Source organism: Ictidomys tridecemlineatus (assembly GCF_052094955.1).
Source record: "Ictidomys tridecemlineatus isolate mIctTri1 chromosome 12 unlocalized genomic scaffold, mIctTri1.hap1 SUPER_12_unloc_7, whole genome shotgun sequence".
Lineage (NCBI taxonomy): Eukaryota > Metazoa > Chordata > Mammalia > Rodentia > Sciuridae > Ictidomys > Ictidomys tridecemlineatus.
The window spans coordinates 507,540-527,007 of NW_027520965.1; the positions used below are offsets into that span (position 1 = coordinate 507,540).

At 49.6% G+C, this 19,468-nt stretch overlaps 1 protein-coding gene across 1 annotated transcript in view; it reads right to left on the minus strand.

The window, feature by feature from the left end:
- LOC144372366 (mitotic spindle assembly checkpoint protein MAD1-like) overlaps positions 1 to 19,468 on the minus strand; it is a 267,846-nt gene that overhangs the window by 81,139 nt on the left and 167,239 nt on the right. Inside the window, exon 11 of the mRNA XM_078035764.1 lies at positions 8,614 to 8,754. Coding sequence (XP_077891890.1) covers positions 8,614 to 8,754 — 141 coding nt within the window. The remainder of the gene's footprint in view (positions 1 to 8,613; positions 8,755 to 19,468) is intronic.

The following is a 19,468-nucleotide window of genomic DNA, read 5'->3' on the forward strand; positions in this document are numbered from 1 at the left end:
CAGCTGATGTGCACATCTGAGCCAGTGGCCTGGTATTGATGGCCATCGGTTATGTTCATTCCACTCAAGCTGAGAAAGCTTCTGCTCTGCCCAAGATATCACCACCATGAAGAAAGCTAGACCTGACCTTAAGGCTGCAACTGACAGGGAGGCTGAGGCCCTAGAGTGGGGTGCTGGAGTCCCCACGGCAGCCCCTGTTTATTCTCTGGAGAGGTGAAGAGCTATCTCAGGGACAACTGACAAGGCAGGTCTCAGTATGAAGGTGTTGTCTTCAGGGACCGTGTGGCAAAGGTGGCACATTGCCAGTACAGCATCCACTGGAGGAACACACATAGCCATGATGGGGTGCTGTGTGTGCTCGGACACGAGCCCTAGACACACGCATCATTTGTGACACGTGGATGCTGTGCCAGGACCTCAACAGGGCTATTTTTATCCTCACTCAAGTGTGAAGTGGCTCCTGATGATCTCGCACCCCTGCTAGCACGCAGCAGGCCCAGGACGTGGCAAGAAAACCTGCAGGAGGACGCAAGCTGGGACAGGACACCTCAAAGCCCTGATGGGGGCTGGCAACAGCTTCTGTCCAATCACAAGATGGCTGGCTGGAAGGACCCTGAGAGCAGAGTAAGCCCCACGTAGAGGCTGTAGCCCATGCAGGTAGATCTCCCCAAGGTCACAGTTAACACGGGAGGGGCTTGATGAAACTCAAGCCACAGGCCGCCCACTTTCCTGGTCTAGCTGACACAGACCTATGACAAAATGTGACAAGCTAGCCATCCTGAGAGATCTTTCTAGGCCATAGAATCAGGTCTCGTTTGAGGCCGAGTGCCTTCTCTGCAAGACAGTGGCCTTGGGTTATGGCTATGGATGCAGAAGTACTCTTGCCTATGAATGGTGGCTAGAAGACAGTTAGCTTCCACTGGCTGCAGAGCGAGCTGACTCCCAAGCAGGCAGCTCCATGGCCAGGTGCATGGTCTGCAGAGCCTGGTTAGGGTACAGGCTGCCAGTCTGGAAACTTAGTGGGCAGGAGTGGGCTTTGCTGAGGTGGAGGACATGAACCCTGCCCCAGAATACCCTAGCACATTCAGCTCAATGTTAACGATTCTGCAGGGCACTGGGTCGAAGGTGTGGGCCTGGGTTGGCTCCCCAGCATTACCAGGAATTTGTTAGAAGCACAGGATCACAGGCCCCAGTCCTCATGCTCTGAGTCAGAGGGAGGGTCTAGTGTTCTGACCAGCCCTGTAGGGATGCTGATGCAAGCCCAAGTCTGAGAATTGCTGCTGGGGAGACTGAATTTAAAGCCACACAACCAGAATTCAAATTCCGATGTTTCTTCCTGTCAACAATGTCATACTCAACCAATGGTAATTTCCACAAAATCTGATGAGCTCAGCTGTCAGAATCTTATTGTTCCATCTATAAGATTGGCATACCATCCCTATCTCATGGGGTTGTTTTTAGAATTAAAAAGAATGTATGTGAGAACTTGGCTAAGGCACAGCAGGTGTCCTTGCTGAAAGGCGGTGTGGAGAATCACGCTCCACCAGTGGGAAGGAAGAAAGACTTCCTTTACCCACGAGGCTCACCTCCTGGCACATGCCTCTATCCCAGTGCGCTGGAGCCTTCTGCTACGTGCTGAGGACCAGTGCTTTCAACCTGTCCCCAAGTTCCTAGTTGTGCTCAAACACAGACAGCTCTCAGCCTGGAGATCAGGTGTTTTTTCCTTGGCTCGCCCTCTCACCGTTTCAAGGTTTCCCATCATGCTTCATCCCTGCTTTTCACGGTGTGATCTTCTCTAGCTCTTCACACAGCAGAGCAGTAAATAAACACACTCAGGAGAAAGGAAAGTCCTTTGCGAAGGCAGTGCCATCTGAGCCCCACAGAAGTAATGGGGAGGAAAAGAAGAGAGGGAATGGTCTGATTTTTCTAAGCTGGAAGTCAGAAATTATTCCAGCTCCGCTGCAATCTGAAATTGGGATATTTCCACACAACATGCCTCACAGCCAGCAGCACTGTAATCTGTTTTAATTAAATAAACTGGAAACGCAGATCAGGCCGATGAGTGGAATGAAGGTGCCACAAACTTATATTTATAGCTCTATCGACAGAGGACTCATGACATCTGCTACCAACTTCTGCAGCTGTTTTATAAATGGAATAAATAAAACCCATGCAGAACAGCACCAACCTTACCAGAGACGGGCTACTGGGATTCTCCCAGCTCGACATTTCCAGTTTGTTTTACTGAAATGTTTTTGCCCACATTAGAGCAGACGGAGGAAGCAAAGTAGGCTATGTGAGCACTGAGAGGAGGGGAAGTGAATTCCCCGTGGCTGCCAGGCTTGGAGCCTGCACTTGCCCATCTGCGAACATGAGCCCTGTGCCCTCAAGCACTCACACAGGCCCCAAGGGCACACTGGTGGGCACAAGCCAACAAAAAGCCTGCTGACCCCAAATTAAAGCAAACAGGAGCCTGGGTGAAGGATGGGGTGGGACGAGAAGGACAGAGCAGAGCAATCAGACAGACATGAGAGCTAAAAGTAGGGAGGACGGGAAGCCTAGAGACAAAAGAAGAAATGAGTGGGCCGGGGCAGAGGCAGAGAGTGGAGGGAAGCAGCAGCCCCACTCCCATGAGGGCCTCTGAACCCCACCATCCAGTGGCACTCTTCTACCTGATGCCCAGAGCCCACCTCTCAGACCAAGATACTGGGGGGTACACACATCTGTTTCTTGACTGCGGATCTGGATGCCCAATCAGATCCCTGCAGCTGTAAGGAGTGTCCCCATAGGCACCTCAGCCACCCTCTGGCTCTTGAGGACAACTGAGCACCACGAGGGATGTGAAGCCTCATTTGCAAGCTTCCCTGCCCCCCAGAAGAAGCTTGAATCTCAGTCACTAGTGAAGTTTGCCCATTTGAGAGGCCCTGAAGGCCCTCTGGGTTCCATAAGGTCACATGATCTCACTGTGCGACAGTATAGGACCCTCGACCAACAAGCTCCTAACAGGCAGCTTGGAACAACTTTTAAAGTGCTCCAGGCATGGGTGGTTTCCAGAACTTAGAATGTGTGAAATTTTGCTATTCAATAAACAATTGAAAAACTCACCCACCAAAGACTTCAAGGGCACTAGCCCTGCCACCTGCAACCAAGACCAGTGTCCAGTTGCTCTGGACTGCCAGGTGAGGTTGAGCTGGCCTCTTAGGACTGCAGCCCAGCAGTGCAACCTGAGCAGGGGATTCAAGTAGCGCAAACACCTGCCCCACTGTCCCGCCCTACACTCAGTGCCCATGTCCCTAGGGCCAGGACTGATGGTGGGTTCAGCACTCAGACCTGGGACAGGGACTGGGGTGTGTCCGATGTGTTGCCCCCAGGGCAAGGCAAGGATCAGGAAGTTCTGCTTAGGTGGCTTCAACTGTGACAGGCTCACCCCTATCCCACATGGATGGCAAGAAGTTAAAGGAGATTATGCAGGTCACAGTGTGGCAACCACAGGACACTCAGTAAGTGACATCTTCATTAATAGGACCAGCACAAAGGAGACAGCAGACTTCAGTAAATGGGCTCATGGTCCAGGGATGACTTGCCCAGAGTCCCATTCGCTAGAAAGAACCGGGCTGGAGATGGGAAGGTTCTGACTGTGGATCCCCTACTGGGCTGGGCATTGGATCTATGGGCCAGAGTGTGGGTGGGCTGATAGCAGGTCACAGGAAAGAGCAACCTATAACCTCACAGCTGGCTTATTCCTGGCCCCTGGCTGGTCCTTGCCAATCCAAGATTCTATTCAGCTTCCCTGGCAATGGGGCCCCGGACACCCTGGGAGGTTCTGCCACAGCAGCCTCAGCACTAAGAATAGTCAACTGGTGGCTCAGAAGTCAGAGCCCTGTGGGGAGAGACCACAACTCACAGCCTCATCTGGAGTGGGCAGGGGTTGCTATGGCCACTGGACAGTTCCATGGGATATGGGAGCCATGAGACCACCCACCTTGGGTGGACTCAGCTATTACAGTTTGCACCAGCCACAGATACCTTCTAGGTTCTCCATTTCTCCTGTGTGGGAAGCAAGCAATCGTCCTCGCCATGGCTGGAAGGAGGACCCAGGTCAGACCTCTGCCCCACAGCCCTCCTCACCAGGCCCATGCAACCACCAGATCTCACAAGACATCAAGGCCTTTTCATAGTAAGTGGAAGCTGGAGATGTGGACACTACCCTGAGTCTTGTGACTGGTACCCTGTCCCCGAGGCTAGCCTTAACTGTGGGGGCATGGCCACTTCAGGCAGAGCCCAGCCCAACTCTCACTGGACTCCACACCTCCCACCAGGCTCTGCCTCTTCTTTGTCAATGTGCTTATTGGTGCCCATTGTCATGGCCGTGTTCTCCTGAAGTCTAACCTGTGCCATGATTATGAGGACGACCAAGCATAGGGTACCCCTGGGCAACTGCCTGGGCCCAGGGACTTCCTCAAAAGCTCCTGTGGCCAGCCAGTGGCCCCCAACTAGCCTCTCACTGAGGGCTGCCCTGCAGTGGGAACAGGAGGATGCGGGCCTGCCAGGGCAACACTGCCTTCCCAGGGCAAAGGGCTGGTGCTAAAGGCTGGAACATGGGGTGGGGGACAGAGAACATCTAAGAGGCCCTTCCCCTGAGGGCACTATGGACCTGAAGCTGCCTGGGGAACCACACCTAATGCCAAGATCAGAAGTACCCCTAATGACCTGGCTCTTGCTTCCAGGCAGCAAGGCCTCTACCCTGGGGAGCCGCTGGACAGTGCAGGAGCCCGTGTTTGCCCTGCTTTCCCCAGTTCTTCTCTAAAGCACCACGCTTCCACATAAAAATGAACCACCCTTAACAAACTATAGGAGAAACAGCCACCACCTGTGTGCTTCCCTGTGTGGAGGTACTTCTGTGATGTTACCCAGGGCTGGGAGAAAGTTCCCCAGTTCCACTGGTCCTTGCTCAGTCAGCATCCCCAATCTAGACAGCCAATCTATCCTCCATAGGATAAGGTTGTGTTGCCACCCTCACCTCACTGTGAGTGAAAGCAGATCTCTTGGGAAAGTTAGGGAGTTCTCAAACCTCACACCTCATTTGGTCCTAAATTACCTGAGAGCAACCGCTCTGCATGAGGAACTGCAACCAGGATGGAACTGTTGGGTGCCTCTTAGGAGCAGTGCTATGCCAGGCAGAGACCTCCTCTAGCCTCACTGGGACCCTAGGACCCCATACACACCTCCCATAGAATAGAGTCCAGATGACTCCTCCGTCCAGTTTCCCAAGTCTCCCCAGAGGAGCTTCACCCTCCACAAGCACAGGCTCTGGCGCCTCACTCCCTATGCCTAGCAGCAGACCTTGACCTGTTGTACCCTCATTGAACAGGGAACTCCACAGCACCTGACTCAGCACAGCCACAGAGGTCTGGTCCATGGGAGAAGGACCCAATGGGGAGGAAAGATGAAAAGTGGGGGCAGGGGAGAGGCAGCCTTCTCCCCAGCAAGCTTCCTGTCTGGGAAAGCACAGGGGGTGTTCCCGGTTGAGCAGGAGAATAAAAACAATGTTGAGGAGAAACCCTCCCTGGGGCTCCTCCACAGCAGACCCATCTGAGGGCTCTCAAACCTGCCCCAGGCCCAGAAGCAAACCACAGGGCTGCAGCTGCTGCCACCTGGTGGTGGCAGGAAGCCCACAGTTTCCCACCTCTGTGGATCTAGGTACTTGGACAAGACTCAGAGGGGCATCCAGTATGTCCCCCCAGCTCACACTCAATCCAACCACTATTGCATTCCCAAGGGCTGGGGATGCCACTGCCCATGCTTTTCTCCCCCTGCCAGGCAGCAGCATGCCCCCTCAGGGACAGTTCTACAAAAGAAGGCTGCCGTCTACCACGTGGAACCCTGAGGGAGATGAGGTGCCAGGCCAGAATATTTGGCCACCTCAAACAGCAGAGTAGGTGGCATGTCCACTGACTCTAGGCAGCAAGTGGTAACTGGTGGACCTGGAAGGAGGGCGAGGAGGTCTAGAGCACTGCATGTGGGTCTCTACCTCAACACAGCCATGGGCTGCTGAAGCCCAGGTCCAGAGGAGCAAGGCTAGCGAGAGGTCAGATCACTTCTGGAGGGGCCAAGGGACTGTGTGCAGAAGGAAACAGCCATGACAGAGACCCCAGGTAAGGAGCGGGGAGCAGCTCTCAGACCCCACCCTGCACCTGGACTGGCCCCTTGAACCCCACAGTTTTGGAAGGCACAGCTGGTGTCAAAGTGCACTCCAGCTGGGCCTCTAATCTCTCTGTCTGGCAAATCCCCCATAACTTCAGGAGACACAGGAGAAGCGGGCAACCTGCCCTTATATGTCCCAAAATAGAAAGTGAGAACGGTCTCCTGACACACACCCATGAACCAGGCGATGGCTGAGATCCACCAAGTTGCCCCAGGTAGTACAGTGAGCACATCTGGTCAGTGAGTGCTGATATTGAAACCTGGGTCATGACACAGAACTCGAACACATGGCACCAGCTGTGCTCAAATGCTGGGCTCATAATGACCTGTGCAGAACATGTGGCCAACACAGATGGGGATTTCTCAATGTGAGAAATGCTAGGGATGATGGAAGATGTCGAGCCGTCCCTGCATATCTCTCTTCATTAGCATTTCATATGGAGTCAAATGGGTGGTAACAGGGTAGCTATTAACGCGCTCATGTCCATGATGGCTTCACTCTGTGCAGCCAAGGATGGAGGGCCTGCTCCTAGGCACAGACACTGAAGCAGCAGAATGAGTTCCCAACCAATGGGGTTTGGAGGTCAGTACAGAACCAGAGGTCTCTCTCACTCGTGGTTCACTCTGCTGAAGAGTGCCATTGAGGGCTGACCCCAGGCAGAGACATAGTATAGGCCCCCAGGGTGCCTGCAGGGACCTCAGAATAAGCGAGAGGCTGAAAGGATGTGAGGACAGCCCAGTCTGCAGCCTCCTGCTGTGGAGCAGGGACCCTGGGACCCCACACCCACCTCCCATAGGATAGAGCCCAGATGACTCCTCTGGCCAGTTTCCCAAGTCTCCCCAGAGGAGCTCCACCCTCCACAAGCACAGCTCTGGGCGCCTCTTTGCCACCTGCCACACCCAGAGCCCTAGTCTTGGCATTCCCCGTACCTCCTCACATACTGGGTGACCTGCCAACCACCTTCCCCCATCTCCTTGGACGTGCCAGCCTCCAGGGGAATCAAGGTGGTCCAAGATAATTCCCTCATATGAACCTTGTTCTCCAAACACAGCACCCCTAACCTGTTAAACAGGTGAAGCTTGTTTATTAGACATCTCCCTCACCTATCAGCTGAGCTCCAAAGGGGCAGGAACTCTGCTGAATGTTCCCCTGTACGGAACTAGGCCCAGTGGGAAGCAATTGTGGCCACACAGGAATCCTGGCTCTCCCCTCTAGACCCTGGCCATCTGTCCAGCTGGGACATCAGAGGTGATCTCCAAACACTGGCTAAATGAGAAATGTAGACAGCACCCTGCATGGTGTGATGAGCCACACCAACACCTCTCATCTGCATCACCATCACACTGTGGATCCAGGCCCATCATGGTGACAGTGAGCACCAAGACCAAAGGATACCACAGAAGCTTCTGGGAGTGGCAGTGCAGTGGTGCAGAGCAAGTGCTCTGGCTGCACTCTAGGTCTGGCACTGTCCCATACCAGCTCAGTATCCTGTGCACACCCCCAGGCCTCTCTTGGCCTTGGCTTCCTCCTCAGGAAAATCAGGATAACAACAGCACCTGCTTCTGGAGATGGAAATAAAGTACAGAGCCGGCTGGCAATGCTGGCCAACTTGGTTGTGGAGGTTTTCCTACCTAACAGGAGGCATTGCCCATGCCCACAAGAGCTATGCTGCTCCTGCCAGGGAGTGGAGCAAACCCCTCCTCAGCTCTGCTAGGGAAACATTGGCATTTGTACCTCAGGGTGGGATGGTTTGCTGGGAAGCTGTGACCAGGCATGCAATGTTGCATTCTCAGGCCCATCAGGCAGATCCCAGCTCAGAGCAGATACAAGCTGTCCAGGGAAGAGAGGCCATGCAGGGCTCTGACCAGCCCAGGTACTCATCAGCAGAAAGCCTCAGGAGCCAATGAGTCATGCTAAGACAGATCTGCCCTCCATCCATTTTCCTCTAGAAGAGGACATGGGGCATCAAAGAGGGCCCAAAGGTGATGCAGGTGGCAGCAGGAGAAAGAAGAAAGAGGCCACAGGCTGAAGCTGCCCTCTACCCAGAGGACCCTTTAGCATCCCAGAACAGAGACTTGGAGGGAAATCACACAAGGAGAAACCGCTGACCCAGGGACATGGGAAACACAGATCCAAGCCCACACTCTAGGCCTCAGGGCTACCTCTGAGGCCCCCAGAGGGAACTCTACTCAGCAAAGGCCACCCCTCAAATTGACATCCTACAATACCTGCCATCTGGACAGGACTATCTAGGATCCCTCCAACTACCTCATGCCATGAAGAAAATTAAAGCAGACCATGTATGCAATATAACCATCCATGACCACACCCTCCCCCATAGTCTCTGGTCCAAGGAGGATGACCATCTGGGGACATGGGCCCTTTACCCACCCATGGCTCAGACTTACTTCCATCTCCGTACTGTGGGCATGCACCTTCTGCACTATGTCTTCAGCCTCCCGCACGCGCCGTGTCAGCTGGGGTGAGTACTCAGCCTGAGTCATCTGACTGTCATAGGACCCCAGGATGGCACGCATGCCATCCCGCTCCTGTGGGCACAGAGGACAATTGGTCAGCAGAACATGGAGACAGGAACCTGGGGAGCTCCCTTATGCAGCACCTCAAAGAGTTCAAGAATTCAGTTTCACGCTTACCTGCCAACAGTGCCCACCTCCAGAGCTCCTGTCCCAGAGGCCCAGGTGCTCAGAACTCCCAGGCCTTTCACCACCTAGGCCAGCAATCCCAACAGCATGTCCTAGTCTCAGTGCTTACTCTCCCTGTGTCAGGCTGAATACCCGCTTGCTTTGACTTCTCACCAGATCTCAGACAGTAACACTCAGAGCAAGGACATCAGCCAGCATTCTGGTGGGTGAGGAGGCACCCATACGAGTAGGGATACTTGGCAACCTATTGGGATAAGAAACACTCTGCTCTGCCCAACTACCCTGACTCTAAACACAAGGCCAGGATCCATCAGCAAATGACTCCTCATGAATGCTTGAGGCCACCAGAGTGTCACTGGGCCACCAGCCATGCCAAGCAACCTGCCTCCTCTCTTGACACAAGATAGCAATCACAAGAAGCAATGACCCAAGTTTCCTGAGACAACAGACTGATCACACAGCCAGGAGTCTCAGCCTAGACAAGATCACTGCTTACCTATACCCTGCCAGAGTGAGAGTCAGGAAGTCAGGAACCCTGGGAGAAATGGGTGGCTTTTCCCCTGCCAAGACTGAGACTGATTCCTTCCTGAGACTGGAAAGATCCATCACACATGCCTGAATGAAAAAGTCTTGCTAAGCCAGCAGGGGGGCCTGCAGAGACAGAGGATGCTGCCTGGTGGGGAGCTGAACTGCTAAGGAAGGCCATGCCTCACAGGAAGCTGCCTCCTCCTCCTCCTTTGACTGAGGCTGTCAGATGTGAACCTAAGGCCACAGGGCCACGGGGTTCTCCCAGCTTCAGATACTCGATTCCTAGGTGGAGAAGGTCCATCCAACAGATCCAGGACCAGGCAGGGGCTCCTCCCATCTGTCCTGCTGCCCCCCTGCACTCAGTGGACTACACAACTGGGGATAGGGGAGCCCTTGTTCAGAAGCCCAGGTGTGTCAGCGTACAGCTTCTCTGACCACCTGTGCATGCAAACACCCTGGGGGTCTTGCAGAAGGTAGACTCAGATTCCACAGGGCAGGCAGATCTGGCTGCAATGCCACCTTGCAATGCAGAGACCTTACTAGTGTGCTCAGTGACCCCCTTTTTGGCTCCGCCCACTTCTAGGGCCAGTGATGAGGAATCTGGAGCAACACAGGCCACAAAGAAGGTAATGGCTTCTGGGAGACCCTGGTTCAAACCCCAGCTCTGACCTCAAGTCTCAGATCCTTCCCAGTAAGATGGAGACATGAAGGATAGCTATGTAACTCAACACTGTTGTGAACAAAGTGTCCAGAGAACTGCCCTGTAAATGCTTGGTGCTCATGAAAGGATAGAATTGTATCAATGTTGGTGAACACTAGCAGTTAAGAAGTGAGGAAGCAGGTTTACACACTTACTGGCACATGCCCCTACCCAACACATGAATCCAGGGAAAGGAGCAGAGGCCAAGGTCAGACTGGCCCCTCATCACCTCCCTCTGTGCCCTGGCCAGCAGCTCCCTCCCTCCCACCCAGCCCTGGCTCAAAGGGCAATTCATGGCCCTGATGGAGACCTGCTCTCTCAGACCTCCAGGGGAACAAGACCTCCACACAGAAACAGGTCTTCATGACCACCAAGGTCCCCATGCAGGTAGCATTCTCTCAGTGTGTACTTCCACAGGCTGCTGCCCAACCATGTCCCCAGGAGAGGCCAGGCCCATGGCTCAGCCACCTCCAGCAGGAACACAGGTCCCTCCTTTGTGAGAAAGACAGGCAGCATGTTGGAGTGTAGGAAATCCTGCCCTCTCCTTCCTGAGATGATGGGCCCTCAGAGCCTTGGGCTGCTGTGTCTAGGCACTCTGCATTCACTGGCAAGGGACACAGTTGTCACCCCAGTGTGGACTCTGTAATTAGTTAATGACAAAAAAATTCAATAAGTGAGAAATTAAAGTTACAAATCCAACTGGAACTGGTCACATATCAGGAGAAAATTTGTTTCCACGGGAAGGTTTATGGAGTGTCATAATTTTATTGAAATCCTATATCTTCCCATTGACTTTTATCGTCTCAAGCTGGTTACCCGAGTTATCATTACCAGAGTGTCGATGCCGCTCGAGGCTGGGGCGGGGGATCTCCTTTCATAAACAAACTACAATTGTCTCCTTTATTGACCAATAAATCTCAAAAATGCTGCCCTTCACTACGGCTCTCTTCTATTACATCTCCAGGCTAGCAATGGCTGGCAAAGAAGAAAAATGTAAAGTGAAAAGTTTGTTGTTTGTACCTTTTCAAGAAATTGTTTTGTCATTAGCAGAAGAGCAGGCACTGTGCCGGTGTGATTTGGTAACGACTTTTTAATGACTGATTCTACTTGTGGTAAAGTTCGCTTTGTTTCCAATTGAGCAAACACAGACGATTAATCGCTGCACAAACAGGCGCCCAGGCTGTGCTGACAGAAGCCTTAAAGACTTTCTGGAGAAGTACAAAACAAAACAATGTTTTCCACTGAGTGCTTCTCCTGGGTACAGAACGGTCCTGTCTGTGAGCAATGGAGTTGGTTTGTCACCCCATTAATTAATGGCAATTCGAAGAGAAAGCTGGGAGACAGGCTCACCTTTGAAGAAGCCAGTGGAGGACCAGGTGCCTTGTGCCTTTGGAGACCCCTAAACCAACCACAGGATGTGAGTGCTTTCTATGCCTGTGGTGACCAGCCAGAGGCCATCCTAGTCCTGAGTCCCCTTCAAGAAGGAAGCTAAGGGAGTAAAGCGCCCAATGGTAAAGAAAATCATAAAGCTGGAAAAGAATTTCAAGGTCAAGGCCAGACAGGAATTTTCTAGAAGGAAACTGAGGTATGGAACTGCAGAATCACTTGTCCATGGCCCTAGGCATCCACTTACTGCTCATGGGTGTCTGAGCTTCCCAGTTAAAATAAATTTATCTGAGCACAGACCAGGCAGTGAGGCCAGCAGGGGGCATAGACTACCACCATAGGACAAAGAGCAGCAAGCAGGGGTGTAGGAGCTGGTCAGCCATGCTCTTGGGTGGAACTGAGAGTCCTGGGAGGCAGGGAACTATGGGCTCAGGGAGATCAAAGAGAAACCCACGGGCTGACACCATCACAGAAACAAATACACCAGGACAGATCAGGTGAGTAGAGGGTGCAAAGAAGAGTTTGAGCCCAGCACCCCCAGCCCTGCCCAGGGGACCCCCCTGTGGCAAATCTCTCCATACAAAACCACCCTCCTTGACCCTACTTCTTCACTGCCACTTAGGCTACCCCAGGGGACATCCAAAGCCCATCCTAGATAGCTGCCACCTTCCCCCCACAGGTACTAGGCTTTTGCTTCCCTCAAGGCTGGCCCGGAAAGTTCCTCCAGCAGGAATACAATGGGACCACCTTCCTTCAGGTACAGCATTACTACCTGTGGTATACTACCACAGGTATACAAAGTCTTGCTGCAATACTAGCTCCTCCCTACAGAATCCGACCCTCATCTCGCACACCTAGCAGTTTGAGGTTCATTTGGGCCAACCAAGGACCTGGGGAGGGTTCCCCCACTTAGGTTGTGCAGCTGCAACCAGTGGGACAGAGGAAGAGGGACTGTAGGAAGAGGAAGTCCCTAGGAGGTGACAGGAACAAGACAGAACATAGAGAAGGTGGGCTTCTTTGAAGATAGCACATGTCACATGTGTGCATATCTGTGTGACCATAAGTGCACATAATAAATTTAACTGGGTGACCCAGAGGTGGCCAGCAGAGTGTAGGAGCCATGCTGCTGACACTCCTAGCCCTAATGGTCCTACTGCTGCCCCATGGCACCCTGGCAAGTCCTGCTGGGGTGCAGGTCTCCAGGAGAACCTGTGTAACCACCAAGGGCTGCTGGAAGCCTCTGCTACCGGAAGACCCAGTACGTTCATCCTTTATCCTTTTGCTCATATATTCACCAAACATGGATTCCATGAAGAGAAGCCAGGGAAGGTATGGAGAAGGAGCACAGGCCTTTGGCAGAGAACACAGAAAAGACCTATGGCCCAAGTGCTAGAGAGATGCCAGGTGGACACGGGTGACCACAGCATGTAGACTACAGCTGATGCATAGAGGGAAAGGTACACCAGGCAGAGGGCACAGTGTGGGCAGTCCCCAGTGTGCCTTGCAAAAGAATAACAGGGACAGTGGTGATTACCCCTCAGCCACCTCAGTCAAGAGGAGGCCTTTTCCACTGAGCTCTTGAGACTAGTCCCAGAACACACTGAGGAGTGGCTTGGGAATGAAGAGACATCCACCACACATACACGGATGGCCAGAGTAGGTCACCTGGGCAGTGGGGTGCCACACACCTGCTGAGATAGTTGGGGGACAAGTCTGGGGAGGAGTCTGCCTCCTGCAGGGAACACCAAGACAAGCTTCATGCCCGGGCTGGAGAAGGGCAGCGCAGTGACATAGAGGAGACAAGAGCGAGAGCCACAGTCCCAGTCTGGGAGGGGGAGCCACGAGGGAGTCTATTGGGAAACAGATAATTCAAGGTGGCCGGCAGCACCTCAGGCTGATGGGAACAGAGGCATGCGGCACAGTTGTCACAGAGCTTCCTTCTTCCCACCTTCCCAGACTGCAGCCCTTCACCCCTCCAGTGACATGAAGTGTGCAAGCCCAGGACTAGCTCCCAGGTCACAGAGGCCCAACAAGGCCCAAATCCTAGCTGGACATCAACTTGCTTATGACCTTGGCAAGAATAATCAGCTCTCCGTGTGCCTCAGGAGGTTCAATCGTGAAGTGGAAAGGGCAAAGTGTCCAGGCAGCCTTGAGTTCACATGTAGCTGCACATGAAGCTCTGGTACTTGCTAGGTGCTGAGTCACTGCTGTCCTCATGACCCTTCCTCCCACTGTTTGTTTCTCCAATGGGGAGAAGACACTAGGTGCTCTGTTGAGACAGGTGCATGTAAGTGTTTCTGAGCCCTCATGGTGAAGTAACCAGTGACTGAAGAGAGAAAGGGCCCACCCAGGATCGTGAGCCAGGGAAGGTCCCCAGGAAGCAGGGGTAAGCCCAGAGAGACCGAGCTGAGCTGGTGGCATTTGCATGCAAGAGGGTCCCTTCCTCAGATTTCTCCTCTGGGCAAAGCAGTGGCCCTTCCATTCACTTCTCCCTGGTCTCTGCTGCCAGGGCTACTGGGTCTCTTACCTTCTCTGACCACCCATGCATTCTCAGGGCCATTTGACCATAGCCTCAGCATGGTCAGCCAACTTGGTTACCTGCACTCAATTCTTGGTCCCTCCACAAGGTTTTTCTTAAGAAAAGGAAATTATGATCAAGTGCAGCTGCAAAGCCCTATTCCTACCTGCCCCATGGCACCCTGGCCAGCAGCTTCATGGAGTCAAGGAAAAACCCAGGTCTGCCCGCTCTGCCCACCCTAGGCCTCCTTTTCTATCACTAATCTCTCCTCAGACCCCACTTTTTGGTGTACACAGGGATCCTCAGGGTCTCCAGCACCAGGACCCTTTGGCCACACAGAGCAGGACCATTTCCAAGGACTTCCTTACACTATTAGATTCTTTGGAAAGGAGGAGAAGGAGGGGAGGACGCACACCCAAGAGGAGGTGGGCAGCTGCAGAGGAGGTGCCGCGCTAGTGCTTAAGAGGCTTCCTCTCTGATCCACACCAGTCTGCCCTTTGGCCTGTGGATGCCAGGGTTCTGACCCAGGCCCCAGACAAACATGTGCAGCACAAGGACCAAGCCTAGGCAGGCTCGGTCCTAGGAGAACTTCCTGGGGCACCTATGTCTGTCTGCTTCCTCTGGCACTCACTGGGAACTAGAAATCATACTTGGAAAAGGACTCATTAAGCAGAAGCAAAACTTATTTACAGGGTCAGAAGATCTGCCTTCCACAGTGTTCCTAACCCTGACAGCAGACATCAGAAGTGACAAGACTCATCAAAGCCTTCATCATGATGTCTGCACTGCCCATTTCTGTGAGACAGGCTGTCCACTCCTGAGCCCATAGAATAGGCCTTGCATACTCCACAAGCCTCACTGTGCAAAGATGCTGGGCAGACTCTGCCCCAAGCAAGCAACAAGCACCCACATCACACAGACTGGCCCATAATCTCCAGGCTGGTAGGAGCCCTGGGCCAAGCAGGAAGCTTCCTAGGGAGATTTCACACAAGGCCCTGTATGCAGCATGACACTGAGTGTGGAGCCTGGGCCTGCAGATAGGGAAAGGAAGGAAGTGTGGTGCCTGAGCAACATAGACAATCAGATGAAGGAACCTGGACAGAGAAGCCACTATCCACAATGGGCAAGCTTGTATCTAAACAGACCACCATACTGTCAATGGTATATGCACACATGTTAGCCTAGAGGCTGTATAGGTGGGAAAAACATAAAATTCTAGTGCTGAGAATTTGTGGACTACAAGGCTACACTCATAAAACCTACAAGCAAATAACCCCAGGAAGAAAACACATGCAGTGTCTAAGACGAAACACAAATAGGAACTAACACAGGTCCTTACTAGACAGCAATGACTCATTCCTTGAAGCGAATAAACCCCAAGGACAAAGTCCTAAGTGTATAAAATTATCATCAAAATTCACAAAATGTAAGGGCTGAGGCTGTAGCTCAGTGGCAGAGCATTCGCTTAGCATGTGCAAGGCACTGGGTTCGATCCTCAGCAACACATAAAAATAAATAAATAAAATGAAGGTATTGGGTCCAACTACAACTAAAACATGTGTGTGTATGTGTGTATAAATTCACAAAATGTTAATGAAAATGAACCAACAATACAAAATTTAGGAGAAAGAAACCCACAGTGTACTAGAATAATCAGAAAATAAGTATACCTAATATGTTTAGGTCAATAAAGGAATTTAAATTATTAGTAAGTTAATAACAAATAAGCAAATAAAAATGATTATAACCAAAAAGAAGAGCCAAACAAAATTAAAACAGAATGCTTAAACACTTAAATGTAGGAAGTAAATCAGCAGTTTAGATGTGGCTGAAGAGACACTTAGTAAACTGAAAGATAAATCTAAAGAATAAGCCAGAAAGAATAGGAAAAGACAAATACAGAAAATATGAAGGTGCTGAGAGAAATACAAGGTAGAAAAACAAAGTCTAAATGTCTCTCACCAAAATCACAGAAAGAGGAGAGGAGACAGGAGAGAGGCAGTCATCAAGGTATAACGGTTGAGAACCTTCCAGAATCGATAAACCATAGCCAACTTCATATTGAGAAGCCACCACAAGTGCAAATAGTCAGGACGGGAAATTGGCACACCTTGACAGGTTAGAACAAGGCTGGGAGCCATGTGGGTCCCAGAGGCAAGTGCAGGAAGGATAGACACGTGGGCGGGTGTATGTGCTGAGAGGAAAAGAGGTCAACACTTACCACCAACAAGACTTGCCAGACAAAAACAGAAAGGACATATTTCTTTTCTTTCTTTCTTTTTTTTTTTTTGAAAGAGAGAGAGAGAATTTTTTAATATTTATTTTTCAGTTTTCGGTGGACACAACATTTTTATTTTATTTTTATATGGTGCTAAGGATCGAACCCAGCGCCCCGCACATGCCAGGCTGGCGCATTACCACTTGAGCCACATCCCCAGCCAAAAAAGGACATATTTCTAAATGAGAGAAATGATCATATCTCAGAGATAAGAATAAAGAGCAAAGCAAAAAACCTATATGCACAAATCCAGATGTTTACTGACATTACAAGAGCATAGCTGCCCTCCTTATGGGGCTTCAACCGGTACTGCAGATTCTGACACCTCTAACAGAAATAGGCAGATCCACAGAGAGAATCATTAAGGACACAGCCCAATTAACCAGCACCATCAGTCACCTGAGTCTAATTGTCTTCATCTGCCAATAGCAGAACACATGTGCCTCTCAAACTCACACAAAATGTTCACAAGACAGATCACATACAGGAACATAAAACACCACTTGAACAAATACAAAAGAGGACAAGTCACATAAAGTAAGTTCTCAGATCACATTGCATTTGTACTGGAAATAAATGACAAAGAGAGCCAGAAAGTCCCAAAATATCTGGAAATTAATCTACTTCTAATTGCACATGGGTCAACATAAGTCTCAAGAGAAATTCAATCATGACTTTGAATAAGAAAATGAACATACAATTTTTCAAAATTTTGTGGAATGCAGCAAAAGCAGGGCTCAGAGGGAAATTCATAGCACCAAGTGCCTAATTTAGAAACAAAGATCTAAAATCAATCATCCAAGCTTCCAGGTAGGAAATGACACAAAGAAGAACAATGTTAAGCCTAAAGCAAACAGAAGAAAAGAAAACAATGAAAATCAGAACAGAAGTTAAGGGAAATGGAAAACAGAAAATCCAGAGAGAATACAACAAAACCCAAATAAAATTCGGTTCTTCAAAAAGGTCAGTGAAGTGAATAAACCTCTAGTTAGGTTAATCAAGAGGGAGAAAGAACAGACAGATTACTAACATGGAGAAGAGGCTGTTACTGAATCCTTTGTAAAATGACAGGATAATAAAAGGATATCGCGAACAACTCTATACCTAGAAATTTGCTAAGTCACATGAAAGGGACTGACTCCCTGAAAGATACAAATTACCAAAACTCACAAGAGGAAGAAAAATCATGAGCATCGGCCTCTGGAGAGGCTCACAGGACTCCCCACTGCCTCCGTCCTAATGCTCATCTGCCCTGCAGACTTGAAACCAAGCAAGCACTAACCAATGTGTTAAGGTTGTTGACCAAAACACAGAAAGATTAAACGTGCTGCTGAACATGTAGAAACCAGCCCCAATTCTGGGCCAAATCCCTTACCACCCCCCAGTAAACTCCACAGTCCAACCTCTTGCTGTCTGTCACAAGGAAGCTGCAGACCTCACTTTATGCCTTTCCACTAATGAATGCTTTGCACTGACCTGCCTGGTATTGAAGGCTTCTTCCTTTAGAATGTCAAGTGGCCTGATCTAGGGATGGTTTGGGGCTATGCCTTGTAGAAACTCTCCTGCTGCTATTTTGGGGGCTACTCCAACCATGGGTTCAGTAAGACAGAACAGCCTGTATCTATTAAAGCAAATAAATCAGTAATTAATAATCTACCCAAAAAGAAAACACCAGACCCACATGGTTTTCCTGATGAGTTCGACCAAATATTTAAGTGAGAAACGATACCAATTCACTATAATCTATTCAGAAAAGAGCAAACTATTCTGCATGATACTGTTAGGCAGATGCACAACAAGCACCTGTCAAAACCTACATAACTAACCAGGCACAGTGATGCACACTGTAATCCCAGCTACCTGGGAGGATGAGGCAGGAGGATCATCAGAGCCCAGGAGTTTGAGACTACCTCCTGGGCAACACAGTAAGATCCTGTCTTGTTAAAAAAAAAAAAAAAAAAAAAAACAAGATAAAAAAATGAACAAAGGAAAAGACACCAAAGAACTATATAACACAGAGTAAATGTTACTATAAACTATGGACTTTAGTTAGTAATAAGTTATCTATCAATACTAGTTCATCAATTGTAACAAATGTACCACAGTAACACAGGATGTTAATACTGACACAAGTGTAAAACTAAAATGAAGATAAATGGAAGTAAAAACAATATCTTTTCAAACCTCCAAACATGTGTGCACCATACCCTGAAGTAACAGCCTACAGGTCAGGTAAAGGTAAGCAGAATCAAGAGCTTTTAGGAGCCTGGCTCGTTGGGAAGAGATGGATGAGCTAACCTTTACCAGACTTTGATAAATAAAGAGTCTATCTTATAATCACCAGTGTAACTACTAAAAAACTATATAAAAGCTACATAGTTACCAAGATAATGAGGACAAAATGTTAAGAAAAAAAATTTTTTTTTATTCTCCAAGACACAAAAAGAAAAGAAAAAGAACACTGACAAAAGCAACTATAAGAAGTATGATTTAAATGCAAATGTTTCATTACATTAAGGGCAACCAAAATAAATACTTCAACTAAAAAAAATTAAAGATTTTCAGACTGAAAAAAAACCACAAAATCTATCTTTACCATGTACATAAGAGAAACATTTATAATGAAACAATGAAGAAAGTTTCAGAATGAAAGCTGAAAAAGCAAGAGGTGCAAATGATTTAAAAAACAGAAGCTGATAAATCCACAAAGGAGACTTAATGATTAAAAGAATCCATAAAGGATATTTCATAATAATAAAAGGCTAAATTCACCAGGAAGACAATGTTTTTCAATTTGTATGTGCCTAATAAAACAGCATCCAAACATACACTCAATAATTGGGAAAATTAAAAAGGGAAATAGGTAAACATACAATCATGATGGAAATTTCAATATAATTCTCTCAGGAACCATAAGAAAACTTTATAAAGGATAAAGAAAACTTGAATAGAACAATTAACAATGGGCACAGACATTTAGAGAATAGTGCACTCAACAAACACAGAATACATGTTATTTTTAAGTGTGCATGGGTAGTTTATAAAAATTGACTAATATTGGGGTCATAAGGTATAGCCCGGTAATTTTTTGAGGGGGGCAGGGATTGAATTCAGGGGCACTCAACCACTGACCCACATCTCCAACTTTATTTTGTATTTTATTCAGAGACAGGGTCTCACTGAGTTGCTT